This window comes from Eucyclogobius newberryi, unplaced genomic scaffold (genome assembly GCF_026437365.1).
Source record: "Eucyclogobius newberryi isolate DKJ021-1_F unplaced genomic scaffold, fEucNew1.0.hap1 SCAF_7, whole genome shotgun sequence".
Taxonomy (NCBI): Eukaryota; Metazoa; Chordata; class Actinopteri; order Gobiiformes; family Gobiidae; genus Eucyclogobius; species Eucyclogobius newberryi.
Genome location: NW_027316389.1, coordinates 6581819 through 6602212, shown reverse-complemented (window position 1 = coordinate 6602212; position 20394 = coordinate 6581819). Strand labels below are relative to the sequence as shown.

Sequence of the window (20394 nt, the reverse complement as noted above, 5' to 3'; positions counted from 1 at the left end):
CAACAAAACAATGCTAACTAGACAAACAAAACGTCTTAACTCATAAACAATCCTGCCTCCTCTGTAAAGTTCAGAGATTCATTGAATCATGTTGCACAGTCCCACTGCTGGTTTCCGTGCACAGACAAACACAGAAACCACACAAATGTGGCTTTCACAAGAAGTACAGGAAAAAGGTTGAGCTCGACTGATGCAGTGGAACAATACAGTGGTATATAATATCACTTGAGCAACAGTAAAGTTCTGTCTCATAGACAAAGACCTGGTACATGACATTGGACGGATCATAAATGGAAAATAAAATTGGGCCTAAAAGAGGTACTCCCTTGGACACATCCAGAGGGAAAGCAATTGTGATCACTGTGTTTTTTCTTAAAGCAGACTGAAAGTTATATCAAATATAATTCAAAGTTTAAAAGGTCTATTGTGACCTTTAAATAAGGAAATGGAAAACAAAAGCATGTGGTGGAGAGCGTTAGGCTTCTGGACAAACAGATTTGTACGTTGACACATGTCTTCAATCATTTTGAAATGTTTTGTTAGTATTTATTTATTGCCCTTTGTAATGTGTGAGCTGTGTCCAGGTCATTTCACTTGTGGATCAATAAAGTGTGTCTAACTTTATGATACACTTCCTGCTTCTGAAGAGTGCAAACGCTTTCTTGCTTGCTCCAGCTTGCTATTGCTACTTTCCTTATTTATATTGCTTTTTTGTCAGTTTTTGTCTTCCAAACATTATTGGTTATGACTTTTTTTCCCTTTATAATCTGAAAAAGGACTTCAGGATACAATTTCAGTGTCATTCAGTGGTAAGAAGTCCACATTTGTTTTACAAGAAAAACAGCTACTTTCAACCTAAACCGGAGGGACTCTGTGTCATTCACAAAATTGTTTAAAGACCAGAAAGACCAGGCTGTATCTTGGAACAAAGATAACGTAAAGTCACCTAAAATACAGGTTACAAACTAAATTCTATCACTTTCAGAGTCTGAACTAATGGGAAAAAAGACATGACGTTGCCAAAAGGCAGCAGATGGCTGTCCTGATTGGAGATGCTGCAATACGTCATGTGATGCACGTAAATATCAACACAAATTCTTTTCCCAGCGCCACTGTTTCTGACATAACGTCCTTCCTAATGTTTGGGCCAAACGTCGAGGAGTTAAACAGCTGATTGTGCACATGGGTGCAGTGGACATGCAGCGAGAACAGACTGAAGTTTTGAAAAGAGACTTGACGTTATTCGACGTGCTTGATAAAATGGAAATCAAAACATTCATAAGTGGACCTCTTCCAAACATCGACAGGAAGAGAAACAAGTTTAGCCGGCTGCTTCAGCTGAACACATGGCTGTCCAAAGAGTGTGCAGCGAGAGGACTGCACTACAGAGGTGGAGTGAGGGTGCAGAGGTGGAGTGAGGGTGCAGAGGTGGAGTGAGGGTGCAGAGGTGGAGTGAGGGTGCAGAGGTGGAGTGAGGGTGCAGAGGTGGAGTGAGGGTGCAGAGGTGGAGTGAGGGTGCAGAGGTGGAGTGAGGGTGCAGAGGTGGAGTGAGGGTGCAGAGGTGGAGTGAGGGTGCAGAGGTGGAGTGAGGGTGCAGACAGAGAACCTGCTCCACGTTCTGAGGCATTGGACTGGGCCTGGACAGGGTCCTGAGCAGATAGTTAGAGAAGAGAGGAATGAGAGAAGAATTCCTGCTCCATCAGCCAGAGACAGAGCCAATGTTTCAACATCAAAAGCACCACAACCAAAGCCTCCACCAAAGGATTCATCAGCAGCCGCTCCACCACCACCAGAAAAGGATTCAGCTCCAGCTGCTCCACAATTACCTCCACCGCCTCAGGACTTATCAGCAACAGCACCACAACAATCTTCACCGCGGCCAGCGCAGGAGTCATTCCCCACAGGGTCCCCATCAAAGGCCTTGGACAGCATCCCTGTCATCGCCCCTGCCCTCAGAGCAGCCCATGGTTCCCTATGCAACATCCACTCCCACTTCCTCACTCTCCATCCCATCCACTCCCAGGAGCCCTCCCAGCCACCTTGAACGTCTTCTCAAATCAGGCCCAATATAGCAAGATCAAGCGTTATATCAAAATCAATTTTTCTCCTGCTACATCATCAAAAGGCCCACCACCCATATCTCCCATAAATAGGATGCACTGTGTCTCAGCATTGCTGGGACTTATTGTCATATTAAAAATCAAACCAACCCGGGGCCCTATGTAAAAATAGCTAGTTCTATTTCACCCTGGAGAGACAAAGAGACCACGAGAATGGACTGTTTAGCAAGCTTTATTTGCGAGTTATTTGGCGCTCAGACCCCGGCGGAAGACGTTGCAATCATGGGCACTCCATGATCTATTTGTATTAGATGTCTCCCCCCGGAGCCTGGAGACTGGTGGTGGTAGATGTGAAGAGGAGGTAGAGGATGAGGGGAATTTAGAGGAGGAGCTGGGGAGGTGGTGGGTCGCAGTACGGTTTGAGCGGCCGAGCCATCTGCCTGAGGGCTTAAATGCCACCGCCTGGTGCTGATTGGGAGCAGGGAGGAGTCACTGGGAGCGTTGATTGGGGATGAGGAGCAGGTGCGAGGGCCATGGTACAGACGCCCCCTGACCTTTCACCCTCCTTCTTTGGCCAGGAAAAACTGCATAACCTCTTTGGGATAAGCGCAGAAACCTGGGAGAGTCCATGGTGAAGGAGGGATCTGACTCTCACAGACGGACAGGCGGGCGCCCGCTTGAGTGCGATGATGGCGCTGGGGAGCAGGGTCCTTCCATGGTGGCCTTGATGTAGGAAGGAGTTAGGTCTTCCAGGCTGAATTTACGCAGGCTTCATTTCTGTAGTCACAACACACAGATGGGAAAACAAAATGCGAGTCAGGCTGCCCAATCTGAGAAATGTGATTCATTATCTCTGTGAAAAGATAAAGCCCAGTCCCACTGAAACTAGTCTGAAACTTGCTGTGCTAAATGTCAGATCCTTATGTAACAAACTCACTCTTAATTAATAATTTTATTTCTTCTTGATTGATATTCTTGATTTTATGTTTTTAACGGAAACATGTCTTGACAAAAACACAGGAAATGTAGTTCTAATAGAAAACTAGATTCAAACTTTAGGTTTGAATCTGAAACACGAGAAAACAAAAAAGGGGGCAGAGTCTGTGCAATTTTTAGATATTAAATAATCACCCGCAGGTTGTCTTTTGGTTTGTTTTCATCATTTGAGTATGTGTCCTTTAAAATGGAGCTAAAACAGTCTCCATCCATTCTCTTCATTGTTTTATACAAGCCTCTCCAGCACTGCCAACGTTTTATTGATGATTTTACTGAGATGTTTCAGTCATATGCACAGTCTTGATGATTTGGTCATTACAGGTGATTTCAATGTGCATGTTGATAATATTTGTAACAGAAATGCTAAAGAGCTTGATGCTGTCCTTGAAACCTTCAGTCTTACTCAGCATGTGAGAGGCCCCACCCACAGCAGACTGGCCCCACCCACAGCAGACTGGCCCCACCCACAGCAGACTGGCCCCACCCACAGCAGACTGGCCCCACCCACATCAGAGGGCACACACTAGATCTCATAATTACAAAGGGGGTAAATATTTCAAATGTCAATGTGGTCGATGCTGCTCTGTCTGATCATTTCTCCATCATTTCACTGCTCATTTCACTTCTTTGACATGTCTGTTTTTCCCAAACCACCAGAGGAGGTACATGTAAAACAGCTGCAGTTCATCCAGAACGCTGCTGCTCGGGTCCTGACTAGAACCAGGAAGTATGATCACATTAGTCCTGTTCTCAGGTCTCTGCACTGCCCCCTGTGGCTCAGAGAAGAGACTTTAAAGCAGCTCTGCTTGTGTACAAGTATCTCCATGGCCTAGCACCAAAGTACATCTCAGACATGTTAGTGCCATATGAACCATCTCGGACTCTGAGGACCTCAGGGACCGGCCTCCTGCTGGTGACAGAGTCAGGACTAAACATGGACCGGCCTCCTGCTGGTGCTAGAGTCAGGACTAAACATGGACCGGCCTCCTGCTGGTGCCCAGAGTCAGGACTAAACATGGACCGGCCTCCTGCTGTGCCAGAGTCAGGACTAAACATGGGAATTTCAGTTTTATGCAGCTAAAATCTGGAACATTCTTCCTGAGGATGTGAGACAGGCTTCAACTCAGACAATGTTCAAATCTAGTCTAAAAACAGTTTTGTTTAGCTGTGCATGTGACTAAAAGGATTTTCTTTGCACTCTTCTCTTTCATGTCTTAAACTGTTTTGTGATTTCTGTATTTTTTTATGATTTGAATGCATTTTTTTCATATTGTGTGAAGCACTTTGAATTGCCTTGTGTATGAAATGTGCTCACAAATAAACTTACCTTGCCTGAACCATACTGAAAGTTTAATTATTTAAACTTTTTAATTTTAATTATTTAATATCTTTGATATTAAATAATTAAAATGTATTGAAAGTGGCAAAATGCTAAAATGATAATTTCTGCCCAACTTTCAGCAATTCTACACTGATGTTGAAAATTCATAGAAAAATATTAATATTTTGAGAAAGTTAATTGTGAAATGTGGCAAAAAACTGTTCAAAAGTTTTTAATAGCTCTTTTTGAAAATTTGATTTTATAATACAGCTACATTGATGATGCTCTGGAATCCGAGTTTGAGATTTCCATCTATTTCAGTTATCTAGTAATAGTAACTTGAAAATGGCAAATATGCCAAAAAGTCACAAATCTGAGCATTTACCCAACTTCAGGCTCTTGTATCTTGCTATTGAGCAAGTTTCAGGTGGAGAACATTTGACCCAGTAAGGAACATATATTTGAGATTACAAAAAATACAAAATTAGTTAGTGGCCGGAACGAGCTTGGCTTTGGGGTCATGGCCTACTTCTCATGATACGCTACATAAAGTGTTAAAGTGATGTTCTTCCTCCCTAAACCACAGAAACCAACTGACTAAGACAGACAAACATTTCCACTACATTAAACACACATCTTTTGTCTCTCAACATATATACATGTTTTAACAATGTTACAGAATATCTGTGATCTAACGCTACAAAATAAACTACATCAAAAATATGATTCACAGTTGACCTGTTCACACTTTGGCTCATGAGCACATTTTAAAGAAGAAACTGTGTCGGCCTCTTTAACATAGACAGAAACTGATTCTTTAATTATTTTTAAATGGGTTCTGATTAAAAATGGTTTGAAAGTACATTTTGGTTCCATAAGGCAGTTGCCCAGAATCACACTTTCACCACTTCCTTAGTGAAGAAGATAAAGGTTTGAGTTGTGAAACTTGTTTGCTACAAATGTAAAAATCATATTTGAGTTTTTTCTCTATTCTTATTGTACCAGGCTGTCATCTTTTTTCAGGATTCAGGTGAAGTAGTGACTGTCGTTGTCCTAAACTGTTAATTAAACAGATGTTCTGCCCCTTTTAAATGAACTAAAAACAGCAATTGAATAGAAATTGCATTTTCCGTTTTTCACAGTTGGAAAACCTCAAAGTTCTATATTTTTAAGGACATTCATTTTCTTTGCAAACGAAACAAAAACACAATATTATACCAAAATAGTTCAGCCCTACAGCAACTGCTGTGATATTGGGCATCACAATAATAAATTATATTGGATTGAATTGAATTTGTCAACAACAACAAAAATTTAATTAATTAATTATTTAGGAATTCTAAATATATTTCTATATTTAGATCACTGTTTAGTTTAAAAAGTGATGGACTCTTTCCTATGTGTATTTGTTTAATAACTGTCAAAATAAAAGCTAATCTTTTCCTGCGTGCCGTTTCTTCTTTCAGAGAAAAGGGACAACAAACATTTGTGGCGTCTATAAATGTTTGGAACGTTTCCTGAACCTTCTCTCAGACCTGCCTCTGAGGCTGAAGACACAACTACTGCAGCGAGATGCAGGTTCAGCCTGAAAGTGTTCCCTTACAGACGGGGAACGTGTGCCCCCCGTACAACCCCTACGTGGGGCACCCTACGGTGGTCCATCACACAAGAGTACAAGTGACCAGGGAGATGCCCAGGGACCACTTCCTCTGTTCGCTCTTCATTATGCTCTACTGCGGGAACCCCTTGTGCCTGGGACTGGCTGCGCTCATTCACTCCGTCAAGGTCAGTGTCATTTAAGTATTAATGACATTAATAAATAATTATATTACCGTTATATAATTGTGAATATGACCACATGCAATATTCTTGAGCTGAGGAATGATTCATACATTTGGGGCGCAGCGAGAAGGTCGGGAGTCCAAGCCTTAGTGTTGGGTGTCGTCCCTGTGGTCGTCAACTCAGAACATGCACAACAGGTCAAGTCCTCCAGCTAAAGTGGTCCTGAGACGAGCTCAAGCCCTGGAGAATATTGTGTACATACTATAGTGTACATACTAGAATATTGTATGCATACTACGGACGTCACGATATCACGTTTTACGCTAATGATTATTGGGGGGAAAAACATCACGATTTAACGATTGTTCACGATCGTTGTGACTCTGACCAAACAACAGGGAAATCTTTAATTGAGCGTCTGCTTATGTCATAAAGCAGACACTGTATGTTCTTGTATTTTTTCCAGGATTGTCCTGATTTTTGACATGTTTCAACTCCTTAACACTTTCACCGATTTCAACAAGTTATACCTCGTTACGATCCCTTTCACAGTCTTAGGGGGGCTATTACTTTTGACATTTACTTTTGAACAACAGATTCGAGCCTTCAATGGAATGAACATTCCATTCCATGGGCCTAACAAGAATAAAATCTTTACTACACACATGTAGTACTTTTACGCAAGAATGCAGGCGATTATCTAGTTTTCTTTCATTTTCTTTCATGTTTGTGGTCTGACGTGTCACTCTTCACAAGTTTATGAAAATTTACTTTCTGAAACCCAAAATAAAGTTACATTTGATAAGCAGAAATGTTCTTTAAATTTAGGTCTATTTTTGGGCTGAATATTGAACGAAAAATACCAATTTGTTTCTAAAATTGTCACGATTATTATTTTTTTCTTACAATTATATTATGTCCTGAATAATCACAATTATTGATTAACCTGATAATCGTGACATCCCTGGTACAGGTCTATTTGTTTCCTTTTATTCAATTTAAATTGTTTTTCTTTAATGCATGCCTTATTTGAAATATTTTGCTTAATTATTGTTCATTGTTTTATGTTGCACCGACAGATGTAGACAACAAAGGTACAATACGAGGACAATAAAGTGCACCTTAAACTATTTGTACACTTAATATTATGCTGGACATTTAGCTACAATATAAGTGCCTGTGATATACATTTCTTTCTTTTTAAATAATTAATAAATCCTGATGTTTCTCCCAGTAATTGTAAACCAGGACCTCTCCTCCTAATGTGCGGTGTTTCCTCTGTCCAGGCGCGGGACAGGAAGGTGGCGGGCGACATCGAGGGCGCCCAAAGACACGGATCGACCGCGAGCACTCTGAACACATGTTCCATCGTGCTTTTCGTTCTCTCCGTGATCACTGTTGTGATCATGTTCTCAGTTCTCACGGCTAAGATTTCACACATTTATGACAGTTATGGCAGAGGTTATGGTTATGGAGGATATCAAAGTTACACATAATTTGTTGTATTCTAAAAAAGGAAGAAGAGATTTTTAGGTTTTTGTGCCTCGGTTGTTACTACAACAAAAAAATATTATTATTATTATTATAAATGATAAATAACAGATCATTTAAAATGTCATACTATAGCCGAGATCATGATTTAAAGACTGTTAAAGTTTTTTTAATATGCTTTTATCAGTCCAATACTTTTTTCTTGTAATTATGCTTGTATCAGTAATGTGTAGTGCGAGTAAGTAAAACATTTTTCTTTTTCAAAAACATTACATTGTTCGACTAGATTTTCTTTTCACCACTGGTTTAAGTAACATTGAAAAAGAAAAAAGATTGAAATGGTCAAAAAACTGATTGAAATGGTCAAAATAACAGATTTAAATGGTCTAAAACAGATTCAAAAACAGATTCAAATAGTAAAAAACAGATTCTGATTCAAGTGTTAAAAAATCTGATTCAAATGGTCAAAACCAGATTCAAATTGTCAAAAAACTGATTCAAATAGATTACAATAATGTGGAGTTGTGAAAGAAATCAAGCCATGGCAAGTTGCATTCCCCGATTACACCAAGCAGCATGTATTTGCATGTGTTGTCATGGAAACAGTCACTGAAGTACTGGCAGTCTCCAAACAAACACCACAGTCTTTTCTCAAAGGCGTAAAAAGCGTATAAAGTCATTTGACTATCAAAGTGTTTGTGTGTTTGGTTTATTCACAATTCCTCAACAAAGTAATTTAACTGCATCTGTGGGAAATACTATTTCTACTTTTTGTTTTAACTTACAGGCTTTAGTTTTGTTCTTGAAAGACATGAACTAAAATGCAGTTTAAATAAATATATAAAATTATACAAAAGTTATTTAAAATTATACACATTTTCTCCCAGAAAGGAACATTCTTAAGGTTTATCTTTTTAATAATTTATTTTTAATTTGTCTTTATTAGTATTATTATTATTATTAATTTGTTTGTTTATCATTTTACTTCCTTGTTGTATTTTATGATATCTCACTGGGAAATTACCCAGCAACCACTGGGCAAAAACTCATCTAATGTTACTTTTTTCTCTATTGAACACATAAAAATCCATGAGAGCGACTTTATTATGTCGAAATAATGTTTAGCGCGTCAAAAAAGGGTCAACTGTCACATCTCCTCAAACTATTCCGCATAAACGCCAAGTGTCGCTGGTGTGACGTCACTTCCTGCGCAGATTTGTCCCGTTTTCTCCGCAGAATCGCCACTCGATTGGCGTAAAACTGTCATTTATAGTCACCGCAGATAAAAACACACCAAGCACGGTCCAAAAAAGTAGGTGGTAAAAACCTGACATGGGGGCCCTTTAATCCTCATCGGCTGCTTAACGTTAAAACGGTCCCGACACACCCAGCCCCTTCAGGGGAAATGAAAACCGAATCTTACCGCGACCAATAAAAGCTCCAGACACTTCCTGTTTCCCCCGCCACACCTGGATCATCATCAGTGGAAGAAGATACTACTACTACTACTACTACTACTACTACTACTACTACTACTACTACTACTACTACTACTACTACTACTACTACAATAAGAGCACAATGAGCGTCCCGTCCGACAGTGTCCCGCTGCAGGAAAACATGTTTTATTCTGAAGGGGAATGCGCCGTGATGGTCCGACAGGACGCGACGGTCAATGTGGCCCGGGTCATGCCCGGGGACCACTTCGTCTGGTCCCTCATCTGTTGCATTTACTACAACCCGTTCTGCCTGGGACTGGCCGCGCTCATCTACTCCGTCAAGGTCAGTGCGACGCACAAAGTGATGGAGTCGAGCTGTGTAGCGCGCTCCGAGTTGGGTGTAAATGCGCTCTGAGTTGTGTTGAAACGCGCTCTGAGTTGTGTTGAAATATGCTCTGAGAAACGCGCTCTGAGTTGTGTTGAAATGTGCTCTGAGTTGTGTTGAAACGCGCTCTGAGTTGTGTTGAAACGCGCTCTGAGTTGTGTTGAAACGCGCTCTGAGTTGTGTTGAAACGCGCTCTGAGTTGTGTTGAAACGCGCTCTGAGTTGTGTTGAAATGCGCTCTGAGTTGTGTTGAAATGCGCTCTGAGTTGTGTTGAAATATGCTCTGAGTTGTGTTGAAACGCGCTGAGTTGTGTTGAAATGCGCTCTGAGTTGTGTTGAAATGCGCTCTGAGTTGTGTTGAAACGCGCTCTGAGTTGTGTTGAAACGCGCTCTGAGTTGTGTTGAAACGCGCTCTGAGTTGTGTTGAAACGCGCTCTGAGTTGTGTGTAAATGCGCTCTGAGTTGTGTTGAAATGTGCTCTGAGTTGTGTTGAAATATGCTCTGAGTTGTGTTGAAACGCGCTCTGAGTTGTGTTGAAATGCGCTCTGAGTTGTGTTGAAACGCGCTCTGAGTTGTGTTGAAACGCGCTCTGAGTTGTGTTGAAATGTGCTCTGAGTTGTGTTGAAACGCGCTCTGAGTTGTGTTGAAATATGCTCTGAGTTGTGTTGAAATATGCTCTGAGTTGTGTTGAAACGCGCTCTGAGTTGTGTTGAAATGCGCTCTGAGTTGTGTTGAAACGCGCTCTGAGTTGTGTTGAAACGCGCTCTGAGTTGTGTTGAAATGTGCTCTGAGTTGTGTTGAAATGCGCTCTGAGTTGTGTTGAAATGCGCTCTGAGTTGTGTTGAAATGTGCTCTGAGTTGTGTTGAAACGCGCTCTGAGTTGTGTTGAAACGCGCTCTGAGTTGTGTTGAAACGCGCTCTGAGTTGTGTTGAAACGCGCTCTGAGTTGTGTTGAAACGCGCTCTGAGTTGTGTTGAAACGCGCTCTGAGTTGTGTTGAAACGCGCTCTGAGTTGTGTTGAAACGCGCTCTGAGTTGTGTTGAAACGCGCTCTGAGTTGCGCTCTGAGTTGTGTTGAAACGCGCTCTGAGTTGTGTGTAAATGCGCTCTGAGTTGTGTTGAAATGTGCTCTGAGTTGTGTTGAAATGTGCTCTGAGTTGTGTTGAAACGCGCTCTGAGTTGTGTTAAAACGCGCTCTGAGTTGTGTTAAAACGCGCTCTGAGTTGTGTTGAAACGCGCTCTGAGTTGTGTTAAAACGCGCTCTGAGTTGTGTTGAAACGCGCTCTGAGTTGAACGCGCTCTGAGTTGTGTTGAAACGCGCTCTGAGTTGTGTGTAAATGCGCTCTGAGTTGTGTTGAAATGTGCTCTGAGTTGTGTTGAAACGCACTCTGAGTTGTGTTGAAATGCGCTCTGAGTTGTGTTGAAATGTGCTCTGAGTTGTGTTGAAACGCGCTCTGAGTTGTGTTGAAACGCGCTCTGAGTTGTGTTGAAACGCGCTCTGAGTTGTGTTGAAATGCGCTCTGAGTTGTGTTGAAACGCGCTCTGAGTTGTGTTGAAACGCGCTCTGAGTTGTGTTGAAACGCGCTCTGAGTTGTGTTGAAACGCGCTCTGAGTTGTGTTGAAATGCGCTCTGAGTTGTGTTGAAACGCGCTCTGAGTTGTGTTGAAACGCGCTCTGAGTTGTGTGTAAATGCGCTCTGAGTTGTGTGTAAATGCGCTCTGAGTTGTGTTGAAATGTGCTCTGAGTTGTGTTGAAATGTGCTCTGAGTTGTGTTGAAACGCGCTCTGAGTTGTGTTGAAATGCGCTCTGAGTTGTGTTGAAATGTGCTCTGAGTTGTGTTGAAATGTGCTCTGAGTTGTGTTGAAACGCGCTCTGAGTTGTGTTGAAACGCGCTCTGAGTTGTGTTAAAACGCGCTCTGAGTTGTGTTGAAACGCGCTCTGAGTTGTGTTGAAACGCGCTCTGAGTTGTGTTGAAACGCGCTCTGAGTTGTGTTGAAACGCGCTCTGAGTTGTGTGTAAATGCGCTCTGAGTTGTGTTGAAATGTGCTCTGAGTTGTGTTGAAATGCGCTCTGAGTTGTGTTGACATGCGCTCTGAGTTGTGTTGAAACGCGCTCTGAGTTGTGTTGAAACGCAATCAAACACAAGGTATATTCGGCATAATCATTAACAAAAGAACAAGTTTGTGTGATTATAGTAATGTGTGAACCGGTTGCATAAAGATGGTTGTGATATTGATGGGTTTTTAAAAAAATTATGAATAATTAAGCGACAAACGAATCGATTCATGGTTCCCGTCCTGTCCTGTCCCGTCCTGTCCTTTTTTTAATTTGACACATAAAAATACATAAAAGCGACTTTATTTAGTTGAATTCATGTTTAGAGAGTCAAAAAAGTTGTTCATTTTGTGTAAATTCTGCATAAACTGGAATGCGTTTCCCTGGTGTGATGTCACTTCCTGTCATTTTCTACAGATTTTTCAACGTTTTCTCCACAAATACCTGCTCGATCGGTGTAAAACTATAACTTATACGTACAACAGGTACAAATACACCAAATAAATTGGAAATTTGAATTTTGGTCAACAGTATTTTCTATTCAGTCGTTCATACAGTTTGTTTGCTCAAAGCCGGGACTTGAGCAAACAACGTCACTGATGTCGATAACACAAGGTGCGCCTGCTCTCAGTCAGATAAAAGTACTCACTGAAAGATTCACTGGAAATGGAAAGTTAAAACCACATTTCGCAACAGATTTAGGCTTTGCTGCGAGGTTTATTATAATCACAGAGTAAGGTCAGGTCTGTGGAGAGGCAAGCCTGCTCGAACACGCGTTGTATGTGTCCAGTGCAATAAAAGCATCCGTCAGAGTTTGTCATCGTAGTGTTTTTGTCATTAATAATAAAGAAATGTAGGCTTTTACTGACTAAAGAGTGGCTGTTGACCTCTTGATTTAAAAAGATCCTCGACTTTATGAAACGACAAGATCTCGTTTGGTGTAAAAATGCGAATGAATTGCCTGAGATGTTCAACCTTTCATTGCAAACATGTATTTTCTTGAACATGTCTATGAGCAGTGCCAGTGAGCAGAGGTGGGAAGTACTCTGACATGTTCACTGAAAATACTTTTGAGTTGCTTTTGGACGCTGTACTTTAACTCCTACTTGAGTAATTTAGTTGACTTTAACAGTTCTCTTTAGTTCCTCTTCCCACTCTTCCTCTTCCCACTATGTTAACAGTAAATCTACAAGTGACGAAAGCTTTACGTTGACAATATTCAATGATTTGAACATTTGTTTCTTGTTTTGCTCCTTCAGATATGATTTAGTTTTATCTATCCTTTTAAAAAAACACCTTTGTTTCATCCGTCCAATCACATTAACTTAAATCAGATGTTACATCCAGACAGTTACTCTTATTTGCAGAGGCGTAGCTACACAACGGGCAAGAAGGGCAATTGCTTAGGGCCCCATGATCACCAGGGGCCTCAAGAGGGCAGTATTTAGGCTACAACAGGCTCATCACAGTCATTACATTTCACTGGCAGGTTTATTTGACCACAATGGGTGGGATTCATGGGTTCAGCAACTGCAATACCATATTTTCTAGACTATAAGTTGCTCCGGAGTATAGGTCGCACCAGCCAAAAAATGCATAATACAGAAGAAAAAAACATATACAAGTCGGATTGGAGTATAAGTCGCATTTTTGGGGAAAAGTATTTAAGATAAGATAGATAAGATATTCCTTTATTGTCCCACATGGGGAAATTTCATTGGTGCAACGCAGGTAGATACAGAGGTAGATCCAGAAGAACAGAACAGATCAATTATAGGAAGTCTGAAAAACACTTTCAGTAGAAGATCTCCTATAAATAAATAAAAACTCCCATAGACAAATAAATAAATACATAAATACCATTGCATGTGATCCCGACAGTAATTGCACATGGATTTGCTAAAATCCATGACCAAGAACAAACATTTGATCTTGAAATGCAGTTTAAAATAATAACAGATGAGAGAACATGGTGAATAGGTGTACGTATGCTAACGCTAACACCTTCAGCTACATGACGTATGCTAACGCTAACACCTTCAGCTACATGAGGCACAGACAGAACTGTGGTAAGTGTCTGGTATGTTAACGTAACATATGAACAGTTATTCAGATAACTATAGCATAAAGAACATGCTAACAAGTTTAGCAAAGCATCAGTTTTACCCCAAATCACTAAATCCATTGAATTCTTCTTCCTCTGTGTCACTTCTAAACAACTCCACAAACTCCAGAGGAAGTGACGATTCTTCTTCTGCGTCGCTTAGAGCCTAGAGCGCCCTCTTGTGGATGTCAGTGTGAAAATAACAAATAATATCATATATAAGTCGCTCTGGAGTATAAGTCGCACCCCGGCCAAAACTATGAAAAAAGGTGCGACTTATAGTCCGGAAAATACGGTAACTATAATAATCCTTTTTTTTTTTTTTTTTTTTACTTCAAAGTTAAAGAGAAGAAGGGGCGGCGTCCGTCTGGAAAGCTCATACCGTCATCTAAAACTGTTCATTCGATTGTGGTTTGGATTTTTGGTCGTGGGGAAATGTCTCGACTGACTTTTTGGTTTCTCCGTCCAGGCGCGGGACAGGAAGGTGGTGGGCGACATCGAAGGCGCCCGAAGTCACGGATCGACCGCTCAGACCCTGAACATCATTTCCACCGTGCTTTTCTGTCTCTCCGTCATCATCGCCGTGATCGCCGCTGCCGTCTTCGTGACTAGGGTCGTTAACGCAATGTCAAATGTTCAGCCCAGCCACACCTATTACGACAACGGACGTTACGGCGGCTAAAACAAACTGTCACTTACATTTCGAGGTGCGACGTCGCCACAATAGGCTTCAGTTTTATATCACCTGCTTTTACGCTCTTATTTTGTAACTCGTACACTTCTCCTTTTCTTTGTTTGATGCATGAACAAAATTGTTTGTTGTGTTTCAGTTTGACTTTGGTTTTGTGGCTAGACAATGTTAGAAAAGTGTTTGTTGAGCCGTATTGTCTCGTCTGTTGTTGTTTCACAGTAGAAATTGCCTTTTTATGACTGCATATGTAAAGTGGTCCTGTATGAAAGACGTTGCTTCACTTCCATTGGTTTCAGATGAAAAACTAGCGCTGTTGTCATTGCTAGTAGCAGCTAGCTCAGTGTTAGCGTCAGTACTTCCTGTTTTAGAGATAGAATTAGTCCCGTCTAAAACGAGTAAACAGCATAAGATCAGTGAGCGAACAGTGAGTTGTGGTGGATGTGTTTGTGTCTCAATGCTAATGCTAATGCTAATTCTGTTACACTGTTGGAAGCATTTAAAAAGAACACAAATTAAATTAAACTGAAGTAATCTTCCCATAAAAACTATCGCACAGTCTTTACTATAAAAGGTTGTTCATTTTCTAATTCACATGTTCACAAAGGCTTAGCATAAGTTATTAGCGGTGAACAGCGATTAGCTTAGCCACCAGCTGCTGTGCACAAGTTGAGAGCTTGAGTTTCCCAATGTGTACTTTCAAATGTTAAAGTAATTAGTCATTCCATGGAACTAGATATTTAAAACTATCAAAAATGAAAATAAACAAACAAAAACATGCTTTTCTGTGCGTACTGTGCCTTTAAGACACGCTGCGTTTAACCCTTTGTTCTATTGCTTAAAAAAATTGTGATACAAATGAAGGAAAACGAAAGCTACCAATAAAGGCTCGAGACACTTCCTGCTACTCCACAGTCACCTGGAAGAGACAACTACTACAAATACTTCAACTACTACTACAACGGCACCATGAGCGTCCCGTCCGACCGGCGCCCATTGCAGACCAACATGGTTTACACTGACGGCGAAAATGCAGTGATGGTCCAGCAAATCACAAGAGTGAATGTGGAGCGGGAGATGCCCCGAGACCACCTGATCTGGTCCCTCATCTGCTGCATTTACTACAACCCCTTCTTATTGGGACTGGTTGCCCTCATTTTCTCCGTCAAGGTCAGTGCGACGCAGGTTTTAAGTGTTTGCATTTAGTTGTTCCACCTGTGTCGGTCCTGCAGGTTTTTCCGGTTCTCCTGGCGCGAGGGGAAGTTTGGAATACAAACCGTGTGGGCGTGACTGGTTTGGACCCGACTTCTTCTGATGTTTTGCTCTAAACGGCGTGTTTTCAGACCGTTCTGGTGAATGTGTTTCAAATAGTCGATATCCTTGTCGTGTCAGCGAGGAGAATGAACGTGGAGGACGATTTGAAGGTGAACGTGGCGTGTTTGGAAGTGCTTTGATCCTGTGGAACTTCTGACATGAAATCTGCTTTTACAGTGAGCAAAAATAAGTATTCAAACAAATTTTTCAAGTTCTCCCACTGATACATTACGGAGGGGTCTGAAATATTCATCGTTGGTGCAGAATCAAAAAATAATAATAATCTGGAAATCACATTGTATGATTTTTAAAGTATAGCATAGTTATTGCTGTAAATAAGTATTTGAACACCTGAGAAAATCAATGCTAATATTTGGTAGAAGCCTTTGTTTACAGTTACAGAGGTTAAACTTTCCTGTAGTATTGTGTATTTTGGCCACACCTCCACACAGATCTTCTCTAGATCTGTCAAGTTTCAGGCCTGTCAACTGAACGACTCGAAGTTTCAGCTCCCTCCAAAGATTTTCTGATGGATTTGGGTCTGGAGACGGTCTAGGCCACTCCAGAACCTTGATATGCTTCTTATGGAGCCACTCCTTGGTTCTCCTGGCTGTGTGCTTCAGGTCATTGTCATGTTGGAGGCTCCAGCCACGCCCCATCTTCAATGCTTCATCACCAGAGGGTCTGTTGTTCGAATCGCCCTTTACGCTTTTGCCCCCAAACACTACAACTCCTTTGAAATGGCTTTGCTGTCGTTGCTGCCGGCCCCAGTGTGCACTTGAGGGACGTGTCAGGCAGCAGCAGAAGAACACTTACTTCAAACGCTACGATACGATATAGATTTTTGAAAATACCTCATGTCGTGTGTTTTATGTTTCATCCTTCCAATTGCATTTACTGTAAATCAGATGTTGCGCACAGCCAGTTACTCTCAGGGTTGCCGTATTTACAACAGGCTCATTACAGTAATTACGTTTCGTTGACAGGTTTTATTTTTGGCCGTGGCTGCAGAGCTGCGGCGCGGTCAAATGGCCCAGCAGTTTCAGGAACCGCAGCACTGCCATATAGCCTCATGGCTAACCTTAACCTTAATCTTAAGCCTAACCTTAACCCTAACCTTAACCCTAATCTTAACCCTGACCCTAACCTTAACTCGGCGCGGTCAAATAGCGCCGCAGGAGCCGCGGCACAACATAACATGGCAGTTTCGGCCTCGCGCCGCGGCTCTGTAGACACTCCCATTTATTTATTGACTTTATACTTCGACCGCAATAGGCGCTTTCCCTCAAGTACTTATTTACTCTTCATACTTGAGTCATTTCTTGGGCCGCTACTTTGCACTTGAAGTAACGTTACTCTTACTTGAAGACCGTTTTTGGCCACTCCTCATGCCGCCAATCATGTCCGAAACTGTTCCTTTGATGTATTTCTTTTGGGTTTTGAGGAAATGTCTTTTATTATCGGTGGCGACTGACCTTTTGTTTCTCCGTCCAGGCGCGGGACAGGAAGGTGGCGGGCGACATCGAAGGCGCCCGAAGTCACGGATCGACGGCTCAAACCCTGAACATCATTTCCACCGTGCTTTTCTGTCTCTCCTTCCTCGTTACTCTGATCGTCGTCTGCGTCCTCTTCCCTCGGCGTTATTGATGCTGTCAATACAAGATTTATCCGTCATCTCGTAATCGTTCTAAATCTTTATTCAGATTATGACTTGGATAATGTGTTAAACCGTTGCATTTTAAAAACAGCGTTTGCACAATCAACTGTTCAGTAAAATCACAAAGTATAGTCAAAGCTATGATTTTCGGGTGTGTATTAGTCTCTTGTCATGTACAAAAGCATGTTTTTACCATTTTATCAAGCGTATTTGACTTTAATGATCATTGTAAACGTTGAAAGGGTTTTAAAATAAAGTGTATTTCTCAAGTTTATCTCCAGAGACACTTTTTGATGACACGAGCAGGTGGAAAGTGAATCCGATGTCCAGATTTAGCAGATTTAGAGCTCAATCTAAACGCAATCTAAAAGCACATCCACCATGAATGTTTAATCTGATTTGTTTTTAAGACGTATTGTTATTTATTATTTAATGACAAATATCCTCTCCAAAAGCTACAAACTCAAATTATTCAAAAATGTAGTGGGACGGTGGTGCTTTTTCACATAAACCTCATTATGTTTGAAGTATGTAGAAGCTAATGAGCAATTTAATCTGAACAACAAAGCTTGGTAAAATGATCTAAAGTTATTACATTCTTGCATTTCCTGATTTACTGTTCTGAGTGAAGTCATTTTTGACGATGGCGGTAGTGACACAGCAACAAAATGAATGCTTAAGTTGAAGCGGCGTTATTGAGAGAAATGTATTTACTTTGGGTGACATTTAACACCGGATGGACCAAATATTTGTTCATCTACTGTAAAGGTAAACTTGGAAAGGGCCTTTAGCTTTCACGGTTTTCCTTTAGTCCAGATGAAAGGTCAAGAGAAGAAGGGGCGGAGTCCGTCTGGAAAGATCCTTGTGATGTTTGCTTTATGTTCACTTAGTTTCCCTAAATACTTGTTTACTCTTCATACTTGAGTAAAACATTTATTTTCCACTCACTTTAAAATAAACCTCTCAATGTATTTGAAAAAGCAGCTGAACATAGACTTTAGTGCACAAATTGGTATAATACAGACTAAAGATTTGTGACTCAAAATGTCCTATTGGTTGGTTTTTTTGATTTATTGTCAAAATTCTTTCGAACAAAACATTTATGACGGATAAACAGTTAAGGGAATGCCAAGGGGGCGGAGCATATTACAATTAGTTACATTCTATACATCAAAAACATTTACATACAGTTTTCATAAGTATAAATGGCTTTTTGGTTTAAACTTTTGGAAATGGTGCAAATATGATTCAATTTGTTTAATACAAAAATGTCCTATTGTTGTGGAATAACCCAATACACAATAACTTCTTCTTTGGTGTTTTATGGCGGTTGTATATTGCAGGAGGTGGGGGACAGGAGGGTCCTGGCTAGATTCACATCTATGCTGGACCATGAGTGTCACCCCCTGCAGGACACTCTCTCCGCTCTGGAGAGCAGCTTCAGTGACAGACTGATCCACCCTCGATGTGCGAAGGAAAGGTTCCGTAGGTCTTTCCTTCCTGCTGCTGTCAGACTTTATAACAAAAACTGTTAGTACTGAACACTCGCAATACTGACCTAACCTAATACTGATGTGCAATTCTGTCATATGTTTAATTACTGTGAAATTCATGTGCAATCTATGTGCTGTCGTGACACATATTCATGTGCAATTACTGTCGTGTTCACATGCAATGGTATTTATGTATTTATTTCTTTGTCTATGGGAGTTTTTGTTTATAGGAGATCTTCTACTGAAAGTGTTTTTCCTATAAGTGATCTGTTCTTCTGTATCTACCTCTGTATCTTCCTGCGTTGCACCAATGAAATTTCCCCATGTGGGACAATAAAGGATTATCTTATCTTATCCAAGTGTTACATTACCGCCACCTACTGTCGTTATACGTCACAGACTTTACTTATACTTTATTCTTTATACTTCATCCTTTAGTCTTTATTTTTTAAACTTCCAGTATTCCTGAACACTTGCCGTCTCCGCACGCGGTAAAGTTTACAATCATCCCGCGTGTTGTGAATGGGCAGTGGCACGTGACATGTGACGTACGCTTGATATAGGCACGTTCCGCCGCGTCATCACGTCAGCAGAGTGGCGCAGCGGAAGCGTGCTGGGCCCATAACCCAGAGGTCGATGGATCGAAACCATCCTCTGCTAACACTTTTACACCCACACGCAAGGAACTTTTACAGATTGTTATAAATGTTTTCTTACATAAATTAGAAGTTATTATTGTCTTTTTTTGCGACTGGACACGTTTGTTTTTTCACTTGAAACACTTATTTCTTCCCATAAATGACGTTCGAAGAAACTGAAAAGTTACAGCGATACAGCAAAGTTAAAAATATTTACATTAATGAATTAAAATAAATTGATGATAAAGCCGTGTTTTCTTCTTGTCTGCCATTATATTTTGACATAACGGGAAGTATATTAATATATTAAAATTGTTCAACTGGGGAAAATAAGGCTAAATTTTGCTGCAAATTCGTAAGTATAACAATGTTCACTGCGTTTGAATGAAATGTGTAGTCTAACCTGTCACTTTAAAGTCATAGAAGAAATAATTCCACTTAATTTTTCATAATAATAATAGTTAAAAAGCTTACAACATCCGGCATTCCCTTGAAAAAGAAAGGAATATGCTTTTTTGATGAAGATGAATAAAAAGGGAAACACTGGACACGATTATTTTTCTCTTAAAACACAGATTATTACTTTAGATTAAACAAAAGATACTATTTTTACTGTTACACAATGGACAACAGAGGGCGCTGTTTGCCTCGCACTGATTTCGCACTTTTCAATATAATTCAACGAGTTTACGACGTATTTCTTCACGTTTTGAGTCGGATTTTTTTTTTTTAAGTCAGTTATTATTTTTACCATTCAAAGTGGACAAATCTGATGTTTTTCTTGCATCGCCAGCTCTGCCTTGTTGACATTTCTTTGTGGATAACTTTAATGCACCTTGATCGCCGCGTTCATAGTTTTATTACCCATTCCTGTAAGTATTAATAGTATTTTTTTCTGTGTTCCTGCATGTTTATAGATCTGGCATTTTGGGAGATTCACAGTTTTCAAAGTAAGTAAAATAAGAAATCCACA

General features: G+C 40.7%; 3 protein-coding genes and 1 non-coding gene across 4 annotated transcripts; all 4 read left to right on the top strand.

The window, feature by feature from the left end:
- Nucleotides 1–5924: 5924 nt before the first annotated feature.
- On the top strand, nucleotides 5925–7704 carry LOC140349569 (interferon-induced transmembrane protein 1-like). Its single transcript, XM_072435954.1, has 2 exons — nucleotides 5925–6162; nucleotides 7446–7704. Exons 1-2 carry the CDS (start codon nucleotides 5950–5952, stop codon nucleotides 7653–7655), a joined length of 423 nt encoding a protein of 140 aa, XP_072292055.1. The 5' UTR covers nucleotides 5925–5949; the 3' UTR covers nucleotides 7656–7704.
- Nucleotides 7705–9119: 1415 nt separating this feature from the next.
- LOC140349055 (dispanin subfamily A member 2b-like) lies at nucleotides 9120–15057 on the top strand. The gene is made up of 2 exons (XM_072435262.1): nucleotides 9120–9432; nucleotides 14101–15057. The coding sequence occupies exons 1-2, from the start codon at nucleotides 9232–9234 to the stop codon at nucleotides 14311–14313; spliced, it is 414 nt and encodes a 137-aa protein (XP_072291363.1). The 5' UTR covers nucleotides 9120–9231; the 3' UTR covers nucleotides 14314–15057.
- Nucleotides 15058–15273: 216 nt separating this feature from the next.
- Nucleotides 15274–17295, top strand: LOC140349116 (dispanin subfamily A member 2b-like). The gene is made up of 2 exons (XM_072435341.1): nucleotides 15274–15489; nucleotides 17128–17295. The coding sequence occupies exons 1-2, from the start codon at nucleotides 15289–15291 to the stop codon at nucleotides 17278–17280; spliced, it is 354 nt and encodes a 117-aa protein (XP_072291442.1). The 5' UTR covers nucleotides 15274–15288; the 3' UTR covers nucleotides 17281–17295.
- A 2076-nt stretch (nucleotides 17296–19371) lies between these two features.
- trnam-cau (transfer RNA methionine (anticodon CAU)) lies at nucleotides 19372–19443 on the top strand. The gene has a single exon. It is a non-coding gene; the product is annotated as a tRNA-Met (tRNA).
- Nucleotides 19444–20394: the final 951 nt, after the last annotated feature.

Excerpts from the sequence above, each read along its gene's own strand:
- LOC140349569 (XM_072435954.1), top strand. The coding sequence starts at position 5,950 with ATGCAGGTTCAGCCTGAAAGTGTTCCCTTACAGACGGGGAACGTGTGC. Across the intron at positions 6,163-7,445 it reads CGCTCATTCACTCCGTCAAG|GCGCGGGACAGGAAGGTGGC; the intron begins GTCAGTGTCATT and ends TCCTCTGTCCAG.
- LOC140349116 (XM_072435341.1), top strand. The coding sequence starts at position 15,289 with ATGAGCGTCCCGTCCGACCGGCGCCCATTGCAGACCAACATGGTTTAC. Across the intron at positions 15,490-17,127 it reads CCCTCATTTTCTCCGTCAAG|GCGCGGGACAGGAAGGTGGC; the intron begins GTCAGTGCGACG and ends TTCTCCGTCCAG.
- LOC140349055 (XM_072435262.1), top strand. The coding sequence starts at position 9,232 with ATGAGCGTCCCGTCCGACAGTGTCCCGCTGCAGGAAAACATGTTTTAT. Across the intron at positions 9,433-14,100 it reads CGCTCATCTACTCCGTCAAG|GCGCGGGACAGGAAGGTGGT; the intron begins GTCAGTGCGACG and ends TTCTCCGTCCAG.